This window comes from Anopheles coluzzii, chromosome 3 (genome assembly GCF_943734685.1).
Source record: "Anopheles coluzzii chromosome 3, AcolN3, whole genome shotgun sequence".
NCBI lineage: Eukaryota > Metazoa > Arthropoda > Insecta > Diptera > Culicidae > Anopheles > Anopheles coluzzii.
In genome coordinates, this window is record NC_064671.1 from 3,279,163 (window position 1) to 3,291,130 (window position 11,968).

Genomic DNA, 11,968 nt, shown 5'->3' on the forward strand with positions numbered 1-11,968 from the left:
GAAGATTCCACACTGTTTTCGTAACGTACATTTGTTCTATTTAGTTTAAAATCACATTCCGTTCAGCTAACATGTGCAAAACAAGTCGCTTGGTTTGGATCCTAACTGTTATTGCGCTAATTGCTGGTGTTAAACAGTGTGCAAACAAACAGCTAAATAGTGAAATTCAAGGAAATGATAGAAAATCATCACAATCTATTCATCATGAGGAATACAGCACGGATCTACATCTAGAGACGTTGTTGCTGGAATTAGCTGCAAAAATGGACTATGGCCACTGTTATGTTGTGCTGTTTGATGAGGTGTATGAAAGTGTGTTGAATGCAGCATTCTTTCGCCAAATCCATCGTGCTGCTCGGTACATCGTGAAAATCGAACAAGACGAAGACACCTTCAATCCCCGGCCATCGTTGAAATGCATTCTAGAGAGTACTAGAAAGGCTGGCTGCGGGGGTTACATATTACTAATGGCGAATGGAATTCAAATGGCCCGTCTGCTAAGGTTTGGCGATGATACGCGCATCATTGATACGCGCGCCCGATACATCATGATGCACAACTATCGACTATTTGTACCGCAGCTGCATTACATTTGGAAGCGCATTGTAAATGTCCTGTTTGTACGCCAGCTAAGGGAAAGGCGAGCTCATTTGTATAAATCTGGCAATGACAAGTTTGCGCCAGTTTACGAGCTAAGCACCGTCCCGTTTCCTATGCAAATCAAGGGAGTATTTTTCTCGAAAATTTTAAACTTTTGGCAAGGAGGGAAATTTCGACTCGCAAACAGTACGTTTTTTGATGATAAAACCAAAGATCTTCGTCGCCAAGAGATGCGCGTGGTTGTGTTGGAACATACGCCAGCGGTTTTCAAATCAGCTACAACGTCCGTTGCCATAGCAAGCTCGCCTACAAATGATTCCGACTTTTCAAACAATGCTTCTGCGCATCAGCTAACCCTATCCCGCACTCAATCGAGAAGCAACTACTATGGTCTTGAAATAGAACTTTTGAAAGCAATATCAAATGCTATGCATTTTCAAATGGTTTTTTACGAAACGTCCGATGCTGACACGGAGCGCTGGGGCAGACTCAGTGGAAATGGAACACTTACGGGAATAATTAAGGAGATGCAAGAAGGTAAAGCAGATTTTGCCCTTGCGGATTTGCATCATACCGAGTATAATCTCGGTTTTATGGATCTCAGCGTTCCCTACCACACAGAATGTCTAACGTTTCTTACGCCCGAAGCTTTGAGCGACAACTCTTGGAAAACACTCATACTTCCGTTCAATGGAGAAATGTGGGCCGGTGTCCTACTGTCCTTGTTCGCCGTCGGGTTTGTGTTTTATGCATTTTCGAACACATTGATGTACATTCATCAGCATGAGAGAGGTTATCGGCCCGAGCACGATTTACTTCAACGGCACCGAAACCGAAAGGGGAAAGAAAAACGGAACTTTTGGACAAGATTTCGCAAGAATCGTGATAGAGCCACAACGCCACGTAAATCAAAAGTGATAGGTAGGTTAAAACGGTGGAGGCATAAAAAACAGACCAACATGAGTAAGTTGTCGGCTTATGATCGAAATAAACTGAAGAAATTACGAATGATTCCTTTCAAGCGACAGCCAGAGCCATGGCATGATCCTCTACCCGCAAATGATATGTTTGACACGTTTTCGGATTGCATCATTTACACGTACAGTATGTTATTGCTGGTATCTCTACCCCGTATTCCAGAAAAGTGGCCACTTCGTATGTTGACTGGCTGGTATTGGGTGTATTGTGTGCTGGTGGTAGTCGCCTATCGGGCCTCATTCACAGCTATACTTGCCAACCCTATACCTCGGGTGACGATTGATACGCTGCAGGATTTGGCCGAAAGCTCCGTCCGATGTGGAGCTTGGGGCGAGCAAAATAGACTATTCTTTCAAATGGCACAGGACCAGTATTCACAAACTATAGGGGCTAAGCTAGAGCATGCACCCAACCAGAATGAAGCTGTCGAAAAGGTTAGCGAGGGCCTGTACGCTTACTACGAAAACATATACTCGTTGAGGCAGCTTCGATCCACTAGGAAATCCGAAAAAGCTCGCCAAACTCTACACATTATGCAGGAATGCGCAGTGCACATGCCTATATCGATCGGATTGGGTAAAAATTCGCCCTTAAAGCATCAAGTTGATCTATATGTACGAGCACTAATTGAGGGTGGTCTCACCAGAAAGTGGCTCTCGGATGCGATCGAACAGTTTCAATCGAACGTGGAAATACCTCCACAAGAAGCTATAATAGATTTGAAGAAAATGTATGCCGGCATTGTGGCTCTTTGCTTCGGTTACGTGATAGCTTTGTTTGCCTTTGTCGTAGAAAAAATGTACTGGAGATATTACATTGAAAACAACCCAGCTTTCGATAAATATTTGCATGGCATTGTATTCCGTGGCCGAGGATGAATTTTATAATTTATTCCAATATACTTTAGGACGAATGTTTATCCTAAGACGGTTTAGGATACTCTTATATTTCAGAATAGCATGTTTAGGATACACTTATATTTCATGTTTTATTATTTGCAGATTTCATGTTTTATCACCCTCTAAACGACCTTATTAAAATTACATTAGTTTGTAAAATTCATGAAGTCATTTAATTGTTAAGTTTTAGTAACATGCAACTTTCTCATTTGTCCAGCCTTTATTCAACCACTCTGTAGTGTAAGCCAAGGTCCGACGTATGAACCATGGTGGTTTTACTCTTTCCGTCTATTTAATATCAACTCGACTATGACCTGTAATGACTCAATTTTTCGAATGAATGCATTGAATCAATATCGAACTGCTTACTGTTAATGTGCATTACAGAGCGCCCAGCTGTAGCCCTGGATGGACCTTGGATGGAAATAAAATCTAGCTTTTCACTCTCATTAACGAAATAAAACAAAAATGATTTAAATAACCATCCGAATACTGTATATTCTAGTTGGTTTGTTGATAATTGATTCACTGAAAATATGTGGTACACACCATTATCAATCGCCAAACAAACTTTGCAATCACAGAAAGGACTGGACTGACAATTACTAGCCGTGGGAGAAGATAGTATACAACTAGTAAAAACTAGGACGTTTCATTCAAAGCCCTAAATTTGAGGCATTCTTCATGCAAGTAGTACAAATTGATGTTCATTCAGAGACTGTGATGTTTATCTCCAATTAATACATAAATTGGCTTTATTCTATATCATTCTGATTTATACATTGAAGCATTACAAAATCCTGGTTTCCTTTTCCCAGTATTTTAAAAAGGCAACTCATCTGAACGCAAAAAAGCTGTTCATGTTGATGTTGCCACCACTATCTGGAAAAATAATAAGTGTTGGTCAAAGTTTGTTTTTTTTGCAAGTTATACGTAACGTTTCTGTATGTTAGACGGCACTACTTTCCGACTACGAGTTAAACCATAAATATCGGATAAGCAGGCAGTTTAGGACTCCTATCAAATCAAAAGCAATAATGATACAGTAGAAAGACATAGAAAAAAGGAAAAATAGTATTACAACCTCACTATCTGCACTGATCTGCACATTATCAAAATAAAACGTTTTCTCAATTCGTACAGCTCACACAACAATTGTTATGGTAATTTGTTTTTCCTAGCGTCAGTACGTTAAAGTTAAAAATTTAGAATCTCTGTAAACAAAGAAAATTAAGATAAGCATGATGACATACTGATTTACATACCATACAGGAAGAATATACGATACAGGGAAGAGCCTGCGTAAAGACTAAACAAAAGAATAACAATATAATTATCGACATACCAGAAAGAATATATTTAGAATTCTTTAATTGATCTTCTAATGAGATCGAGTCCGCTACTTCATCTCAGTCATAACGTACTAAATCATTGCTAGGATTATATTGGGGTTCCCTGCCTTATGCTTATTTTCGGAAGCATGTTTGCTCTCTTATTTAAAGGTAGGTTCTAAACTGCGTCTGCGTTTAGTTTACTTCATTCTATGGTATCCCTAACGACTATCTTAATATAAACGAATGAAATAGTTTCAGAAAGCTGGTCTCTTCCACTGAAGAATACTCATACAAAACTCATAAGTATAAATTGATTTTATGATGGCAAACACCTGTACTGATTATACTTTATTGCGTAGAATATGTTTGAGATGTCCCTATACTCATGGAAAGAACAAAACGGAATCTATGTGTTTGTATTCATTCCTCATGAGCATTTTTTTATTTCTCTGTACTGACATAGAGGGTGAGGGTGGGGAGGAGAGGAGGGGGAGGATCCTTTCGTTAATTATTTGCTAGTTATCAGCAGCTTTACTTACTTTAATTAGGAATCGTAGCTATTGACCGGTGTTCTTTTAATCTTGTTTTACTACTTTCGCAAATAAAATTTAGCATTATAAATCTTGATGTTCAATTTCGGTTCATTTTGATTGAATGCAGTAGAGCTGTAATTTCACTCATGCTGAATTTTGTCCAAAGCTGATAGAAAACTAATTTGCTGAAAACTTTTTCAATAATCCGAAAACTAAGTTGTTAAAAGAAGTGATTGAAATTAATGCAATTTTGTTGAAAATACTTTTGAATTTATAGGATGCTTGCCAAACCGGTTTGTAAGTTAAATGTATCTGCACGATCTTATTTAATTCCACTGATGCGTTGTGACGACGTCGTGGAATCATCAAAATTCAGCAGTGATAGCGTTGGAGGGGGTTTGAGAACATCATTCATTTCTTACCGAACGCAGCCAATAATCTCATTGCACTGCAAACCGCCAATGCACCGTCAATTTTTATTGTTGATTAATGAGTCAGCCTATTATGTGTGTGTTTGCTTTGCGAAGTACATTGTAGAGTTGATTTTGTCGTTACGGATAGATTCATAAATTAGTATCAATTGCGCATAAAACCTACACACAAATCCGAAATGAAATCACGTAGCGTATCTGAAAATTATATGCAAATCATTAGTGAAAATCCACAACGCTGGTATAAATGTTTTTGAACATTTTCCTATCATAAACATACTGCATCTTTCTACCCTTTCTTTCTCTGACTTATGTATAACTGAATCAATGTTTCTTCATACTTTTGGACAACGATACGAACAGTAAATATCAATCAATTATCAATTAATCTCAGAAATCATAAAAGGCATGCATTCGACTCTATACAGGTATTCACATTATAGGCCAGACGTTAAGATCTACACCTAGCACGTAGACGGTTGAACTACTCCTACTAAACGGGGACATTTTTCTTCTTCTATTTGGCGTAACGTCCTACGCGGACATGCCGGCCTTTACAGGCTTTCAAGATTCAACAGGAAACGAGGAAATTATATAGAACTAATCTCCATCGGTATGATGCTTGCTGTTGTTACAATAATTACACATAGTTCTAACAGTTTCAAAAAAAGGTCACTTACCGCTTTGTCCACAAGCGAGCGATTCTGTCGTGCTCTTCTCTGTTTTGCAAATATTGAGTTGCAATACTTCCCACAAGTGGATCAGCTACATTGAAAAAGCATAAAGTTTTTAATTACTGTCATAAGTATCTCCTAACAATGATTGTTTTTTTTTACTTACCTGGATTACAGTCTGTTAGGAGGGAGCAAATGGATAGTAAAACTTTCGATATAGTCAATGCAGGTGACCAATTGTCTTTCAATATATCCAAACAGATCACTCCTTGACTGTTAATGTTGCAATGATATATCCTGGTCCGGAAGGTTACCTACAGAAAGTGTGATTAATCAGTGTTTGCTGCACATTCACTGTACGTATTCAATGCATACAATGCGCACTTACCTTCGGTGGTTTGAACGGATATTCGGGTGAAAAATGTATATCCAAAAAGAATACACCCCCTTCATAAACGGAACCGGGAGGACCGAGAATAGTTGAAACCCATTCGTAAAGGTTATCACCCTTTGGTCCAGCGCTGCAATTTGGTGGAGGGTCAAGGGTAATTTCTGCCAGCTCTTTTTGGATTCGCTTAGCCGAAGTTCCTAGGGCTTTCGATATTTTTGGGTTGGATTTTGATTCCTTTGTTTCAGGCTTCGGCACCGTGGTTTCGGACCCAGTAGCTGCTCCGCTGCCATTCCCATTACGACGCCCACCAGCGCTGTTGTTTCCATCACTATTGCTGCTGCTGCCACCACTTCCACCGCCACCGTTACCAGTGCTGCTCGAACCGGCACTTGTAGACATTTCGTAGGTATTCCTCAGATTATACTAAAAGAAGAAAGCTGCCAAACAAATACCCATTTATGAATATCTAGAAAGATTGAGTTTAGCTTTTAAGGTAATTTTTCATATTTTCCGAAGTTTTTTTTCCATCGATCCCCTTGCTAATTATTGCACAGGCAAAGAGGACCTTCACGATGTAATTGATCGGGCATATCGAAATACAGATAAATTCCTTGAAAGCACACTTTATAGGCTCCACGCTCAATAACAACTCAATAACAAAATGTAACTCTTCTTTGATGTGCATTTATAGAAACAAACGTTCTTGTTACTGTCTCGTAGGAGCGGCCATTTTGGCTATATTACGGAGCTTGTGACTTTTTTCTCTTTTCAATTGAAGCTTAAATCCCACGGCTTGGTTATTAACTGCCATATTTACACATCAGGTAAGCAAAATGTACACTTCTAGTAAATAACAGTACTTAATACAATCCAATTCACGAAACAAGCACAGCACGAACGCGTCTTTTTTACACTGTGCCGGATCGATCGAGGAAACCCATGAACCGGGCAATGTCATTTACTCTTTAGCTTCTTTGCTATTACACCACGGACACCACGGAACCAAAGTTCTTCTACCATGTTACGATTTGTGCGGCGCACTACCGTTCCTTCTATGTTCTCTTACGACGTCCAATGTGAGAAAAGGCTCTTTTTCATTTAACATCCAATTGATCAAATGATAGCCCAACTCTTTTCAATGCTGTTTTATCACAGATATAGCTTAATTTTCATGGAGGCTAACCATTTGGATTTCTTCCCCGGTAGTCGACCTTTCTACACCGATTCTTCCTCCTTTATGAACAGACACAAAGCGGTCATTGCTATTTGGCACACCACATTAAACACTCCTTTTTGCAGACTAAGAACCCCCGCGGTAATCTCTATCCAAACGAATTATTTCTTGGTTTATGTATGATATTAACCACCATCAAGATTTACCTTTTTGACCTTTTCTAACTCAGAAAATGCGATGGCTTTGTTCACCACCGCTTGCTTAATGTGGTGCCATGGCCAAACGTATCAAAAGTCGTACAAGACCAAGATTAATACATTGTCATGTTAAATTCGATGTGACGTTTTTATGATTGAATTTCGATACAATTTTTGGAAGATAAAAACTCACATGATCAGGATATAGTTCAAACCAGTTTTTATTATTAAATCAATTGCTATCTGAAGAGAAAGTTCGGAAAGATTTTAAAGAGTGCTGTGAGAGCAAAAGCCCCAGGAAAGCCGTTATGAAAAAACGTGAAAATGTAGCGATAGTTATGAGATAAGACTGAGTTATGAGTTTGTGCTAATTTGTGTAATCGATTATTTATTTCTTAGAAAGTAGGTTAGACTGGCAATAAACAAATTTTGTTTCTTGGGTTTGCAATGAAATCTTCATAGCTCTAAGTATCTTGATTCTTCATCTGGCCTTGGCTTACGCTGATGGCAGTTTTGACATTTTTGTTAAGTTTATACCATCGCATTCAACATCGGCTGCTTCATGTTTTATTTTCTTTTGTTCTTTTTATTTTTAATATGAAGCTGGATGTAGAATGATTGTTTTATTGAAAGTGAAATAATGGGCGCAAGATACACACATCAATAGTTCAATATAAACGATTAAATCTGGAAGTACATCGTTTAACGGTCTGTGCTTGTGACAAATGTGACAAATCTTAGTCCTTCTTTGGCTTAGAATTCCAATTTTCAGATCGACACGACCGCTGAACCAAATCAAATCCGTATCCTAGGTAAAGGATGCATATTCTCTTGAAATGGAACTTTCATTTTGCGCATTAACACCCCCCCCCCCCCCCCCCCCATCCCGCTTAACACTTCTTTCGTTTTTACTTCTTTTAAGTTACGAGTTTTAACCTACCGAAAACTACCGATAAAATGTTGATGCGCCTACCGAAAACCTCCAAAATAATCTGGCCACACTGCAGATGATCACGATTGCTGTGGCATTTTGAGATGTCATAATATTTCTATTGTTGATCCCAAAGTCTGCCAGAGGCGTGGAAAATGGCATCCAAAGGAAAAATTAGTGTGAAAATCGAGGAAGACATCAGAATATCAATCCACAGACAAATAGACTTGTTTCTCCAGGACGAAACGCAAGTTGAGTTTGATTTCCCGGTACATTTAACAAATCAACATCGCGCATACATTCATGAGTACGTGAGGAACAAACGCCTGAAGTCCAGGTCTCATGGAAAAGGTAAGCAGCTTCCGGGTTACGCTTTGTTATCATTTTGGTTATTTTATGTTATGTTTGTTATTTTTACAGGCACCAACAGATACTTAACGATATACAAAACAAGTTTATCGGATATTACCCATGGCGATGCTGTGCTAGACTTAACACCCGAGTCGAATGATATTCTGAACGAAATTCAGAAGGAATGCAGCATGTTTTGCAAACCCGGCACAAGTTCGACAAAAGGGCACCCTATTCAATTGCATTCCATCAATGTTACTTCATTTCCGCCTTCAGTACCACCATTTCCGACCAGCTCTGGGGAAATACTGGCAGTGCGTAAAAGTTTACCTATTGCCCAGTTCCACGAGATCATTTTGAAATGCATACAGCATAATCAAGTGATTATAATATCGGGAAACACAGGATCCGGCAAAACAACGCAGGTTCCTCAGTTTATCTTGGAAGAAGCTGCGCAACAAAATCTACCTTGCCGAATTATCTGCACACAGCCTAGACGCATCAGTGCTGTGACCGTGTCGGAACGAGTTTGCGTTGAGCGGAACGAGCAGTTAGGAGACACGGTGGGCTATCAAATACGTTTGGAAAGTCGTGCTAAATCAACCACCAATGCATTATTCTGCACCAACGGTGTATTGCTTCGCTGCTTGATGGGAAAGCATAGTTCTAAATTTCTGAAGAACGTCACACACATAATCATCGATGAAGTGCACGAGAGAGATCAATATTCGGATTTTCTACTGATTGCGTTGAAAGATAAATTGTCCAAAAATGCCCACCTGAAAATTATCCTAATGTCTGCCACCATAGAGTCGGACACGTTTTCGAAATATTTTAACAACTGTCCAGTCATTGAGATACCGGGCAGATTGTTTCCCATAGAAACGTTTTTCCTGGAGGATATTTTGTTAAACGTCGACACATCCAACCACAATGTAAAAGATATTCGAAAAAAGATGATGAAAAGTTTCGAAGCGCAAACCGTAGAGAGGACAAAACCGATAACTGTAAATATGGACGATGAAACCATATTACTGATGAATGATATACTGGAAGTTTGCTGGATCGAAAACAATCCCGAAGATTTTCGTAACTTTTTTACGCTAATCGAAGAAGAAAACATTTCCATAGACTTTCAACACACGGAAACCAAAATGACTGCATTGATGATCGCAGCGGCGAAAGGTAATGACACCCATTACCCATTTATCTGTTTATGTGACATGTATCGGTGTGGGCTAAACTTTTCTTTCCGTTGTTTACAGGTTACATTGCAATCGTGCAAAAGCTGTTGGAGATGGGAGCTGACCCTAGCATACAGGAGAAGCATAATTACAACGCATTCGACTGGGCTTGCTTCGTGCATGGTAGCAGCACCTGTTCGGATATTCTTAAACAAGCCCTTAACAAATCGGGTTTATCAGTTCCACGCACTATGCCATTGACGCCGCACAGCACAAAACAAATACTGGACGCATATCATACCTCAGTCGGAGACGATAGGATCGATCATAACTTGATTATTGATGTTATTCTACATATATGCAGGAAACATCCGGAAGGAGGCATACTAGTGTTTCTGCCCGGCTTCGAAGATATACAAGAACAATACGGGCTGTTAAACAGCAAAGTATCGAACATCCACTGCATAAGAATGTTCATGTTGCACAGTAAAATGCAAACAGCAGACCAGCATTCCGTGTTCAAGCCTGTGCCTTCGGGGGTGCGCAAAATAATCCTTTCTACAAATATTGCCGAAACATCAATCACGATGGATGATGTGGTATACGTGATAGATAGTGGAAAGGTGAAACAGAAATACTACGACTCGCTTACATCTACCAGTTCGCTAGCTGCCACGTGGATCTCGCAAGCGTGCGCCACACAACGCGCCGGTCGGGCAGGACGCACCAGACCCGGCACTTGCTTCCGATTGTATAGTCGAATGCGACACAGTGAAATGGATCAGTACACACTGCCGGAAATAATGCGAGTCCCGCTCACGGAAATATGTCTGCAAACTGCTTTGATTATAAAAGACGAGTCAATACAGGAGTTTCTAAACAAAGCAATAACAGCACCGTCAACAACCAGCATCAAACAAAGCATAAAATACCTTCAAAAGGTGGGCGCTTTGGATGATGAGGAGAGCGTAACCGATCTGGGTTACACGCTAGCGGAGCTACCGGTAGATGCGAGGCTGGGGAAAATGCTGCTTTACGGGATACTGCTGAAATGCTATGAGCCCGTCCTGCTGGTTGTTTGTATATTGAGCATCAACGATCTCTTCGTGATACCTCCCTTTCCAGGCGATAAAGAAAGGGCAAAAAAAGTTCGGCAAGATTTGGCGGAGAATTCGTACAGCGATTGCTACTGTTTGCTTCGTGCTTACCAACGATGGTTAGATGCTCGGTCTGTTCAAAAGCGCAAAGAATTGTGCAATCGACTGTTCTTAAACCACGGTAAGCTAACGATGGTAAGTGAGTTGCGCAACAAGCTTCATGCACACTTATGTTCCATCGGAGTCGTGAAATCGTATGGACCGGGAAGTGTAAAAGACTTGAACGAGTTTGCCAACAACTGGAGCCTCGTAAAAGGGATATTGCTTGTGGGATTGTATCCTAACGTGAGTTATCTGGAAAAGTATTCCAAAACAATGAAAACACGGTTCGAAAAGAAGATTTTTATCCACCCGTCTTCGGTGGTCGGTGGCAAAGCTTCCAAAAAACAAAAAACTACGGACAATGCCCTTTGCTTGCCGAGTGAATGGATAACGTTTGAGGAAAAATGTAAATCGGGTAGAGGGTCCATGATACGATGCAATACAGTGATATCACCAATAACGATCGCTATCTTTGCCGGACCTTTGTCGTTGGATGATACGGAATGTATAACTAAGAGTGACGCTATGGAGCAAGATCACTGCCGTATAGCAGTAGATGATTGGATAAATTTAATGGCAAAAGAATCTGTGGCTAAATCAGTGCTGCACACCCGCAGGATGGTGCACGGGTTGTTTCTTAAGTTTATCGAAAATCCTAGAATCCATCAATCCGACTCGAACGAACGCAAGCTGTTAGATGCGTTGGGCAAAGTACTAGCAATAGAGGATCATACAATTGATGTAACGAACCAGTTAGAGTATTTCACAAAAAATGATAAGCAAAAAGAACAACAACACCATCGACATTACAGAAGAAGAGAACATTACAACAGGTTTTAAACCCAATTTACATCATGTTACTTTACATTTATGCAATAAAATTCATTTCAGCCAGTGCTTGATAGTTTATAATCGATTGAGTTTTGAAAATTGACCATTTTTATATAAGCTAATAGCTCCTTATATGATACTAACTAGCTTGATTGATCCATTTTTTGCTTATATTATCGGTTTCTGAACTGGGATAGGTTAACGTTCCGTTGCGGATTCGGAACAGGACCAGGAAAAGTTTCTATAAGGAATATATTCAAG

The 11,968-nt window shown here is 39.8% G+C and overlaps 3 protein-coding genes across 6 annotated transcripts; 2 read left to right on the top strand and 1 right to left on the bottom strand.

Moving 5' to 3' along the window:
* The first annotated feature begins 71 nt into the window (after nucleotides 1-71).
* On the top strand, nucleotides 72-4,684 carry LOC120955952 (uncharacterized). Its single transcript, XM_040377223.2, has one exon. It carries the CDS (start codon nucleotides 72-74, stop codon nucleotides 2,454-2,456), a length of 2,385 nt encoding a protein of 794 aa, XP_040233157.2. The 3' UTR covers nucleotides 2,457-4,684.
* On the bottom strand, nucleotides 3,811-7,325 carry LOC120955953 (ubiquitin-conjugating enzyme E2-24 kDa). Of its 4 annotated transcripts, none has more exons than XM_040377225.2 (5): nucleotides 7,221-7,325; nucleotides 5,838-6,277; nucleotides 5,616-5,763; nucleotides 5,456-5,540; nucleotides 3,811-4,973 (listed from the first exon to the last, which is right to left on the bottom strand). In XM_040377225.2, exons 2-5 carry the CDS (start codon nucleotides 6,237-6,239, stop codon nucleotides 4,961-4,963), a joined length of 648 nt encoding a protein of 215 aa, XP_040233159.1. In that variant the 5' UTR covers nucleotides 6,240-6,277; nucleotides 7,221-7,325; the 3' UTR covers nucleotides 3,811-4,960. The 4 variants fall into 4 exon arrangements, with proteins under 4 accessions (XP_040233159.1, XP_040233160.1, XP_040233161.1 ...); XM_040377226.2 differs by lacking the exon at nucleotides 7,221-7,325 and adding an exon at nucleotides 7,024-7,209; XM_040377227.2 differs by lacking the exon at nucleotides 7,221-7,325 and adding an exon at nucleotides 6,701-6,994.
* A 515-nt stretch (nucleotides 7,326-7,840) lies between these two features.
* LOC120955951 (3'-5' RNA helicase YTHDC2-like) lies at nucleotides 7,841-11,788 on the top strand. Its single transcript, XM_049609366.1, has 4 exons — nucleotides 7,841-8,023; nucleotides 8,134-8,493; nucleotides 8,563-9,678; nucleotides 9,759-11,788. Exons 2-4 carry the CDS (start codon nucleotides 8,298-8,300, stop codon nucleotides 11,714-11,716), a joined length of 3,270 nt encoding a protein of 1,089 aa, XP_049465323.1. The 5' UTR covers nucleotides 7,841-8,023; nucleotides 8,134-8,297; the 3' UTR covers nucleotides 11,717-11,788.
* Nucleotides 11,789-11,968: the final 180 nt, after the last annotated feature.

What these genes read in the sequence shown, in the direction of transcription:
- LOC120955952 (XM_040377223.2), top strand. Translation starts at nt 72, where the DNA reads ATGTGCAAAACAAGTCGCTTGGTTTGGATCCTAACTGTTATTGCGCTA.
- LOC120955951 (XM_049609366.1), top strand. Translation starts at nt 8,298, where the DNA reads ATGGCATCCAAAGGAAAAATTAGTGTGAAAATCGAGGAAGACATCAGA. An exon ending in GTCCAGGTCTCATGGAAAAG is followed by an intron (nt 8,494 to 8,562) that starts GTAAGCAGCTTC and finishes TTATTTTTACAG; the next exon opens with GCACCAACAGATACTTAACG. An exon ending in GATGATCGCAGCGGCGAAAG is followed by an intron (nt 9,679 to 9,758) that starts GTAATGACACCC and finishes CGTTGTTTACAG; the next exon opens with GTTACATTGCAATCGTGCAA.
- LOC120955953 (XM_040377225.2), bottom strand. Translation starts at nt 6,239, where the DNA reads ATGTCTACAAGTGCCGGTTCGAGCAGCACTGGTAACGGTGGCGGTGGA. An exon ending in ATCCGTTCAAACCACCGAAG is followed by an intron (nt 5,764 to 5,837) that starts GTAAGTGCGCAT and finishes CACTTTCTGTAG; the next exon opens with GTAACCTTCCGGACCAGGAT. An exon ending in CCTAACAGACTGTAATCCAG is followed by an intron (nt 5,541 to 5,615) that starts GTAAGTAAAAAA and finishes TTTTCAATGTAG; the next exon opens with CTGATCCACTTGTGGGAAGT.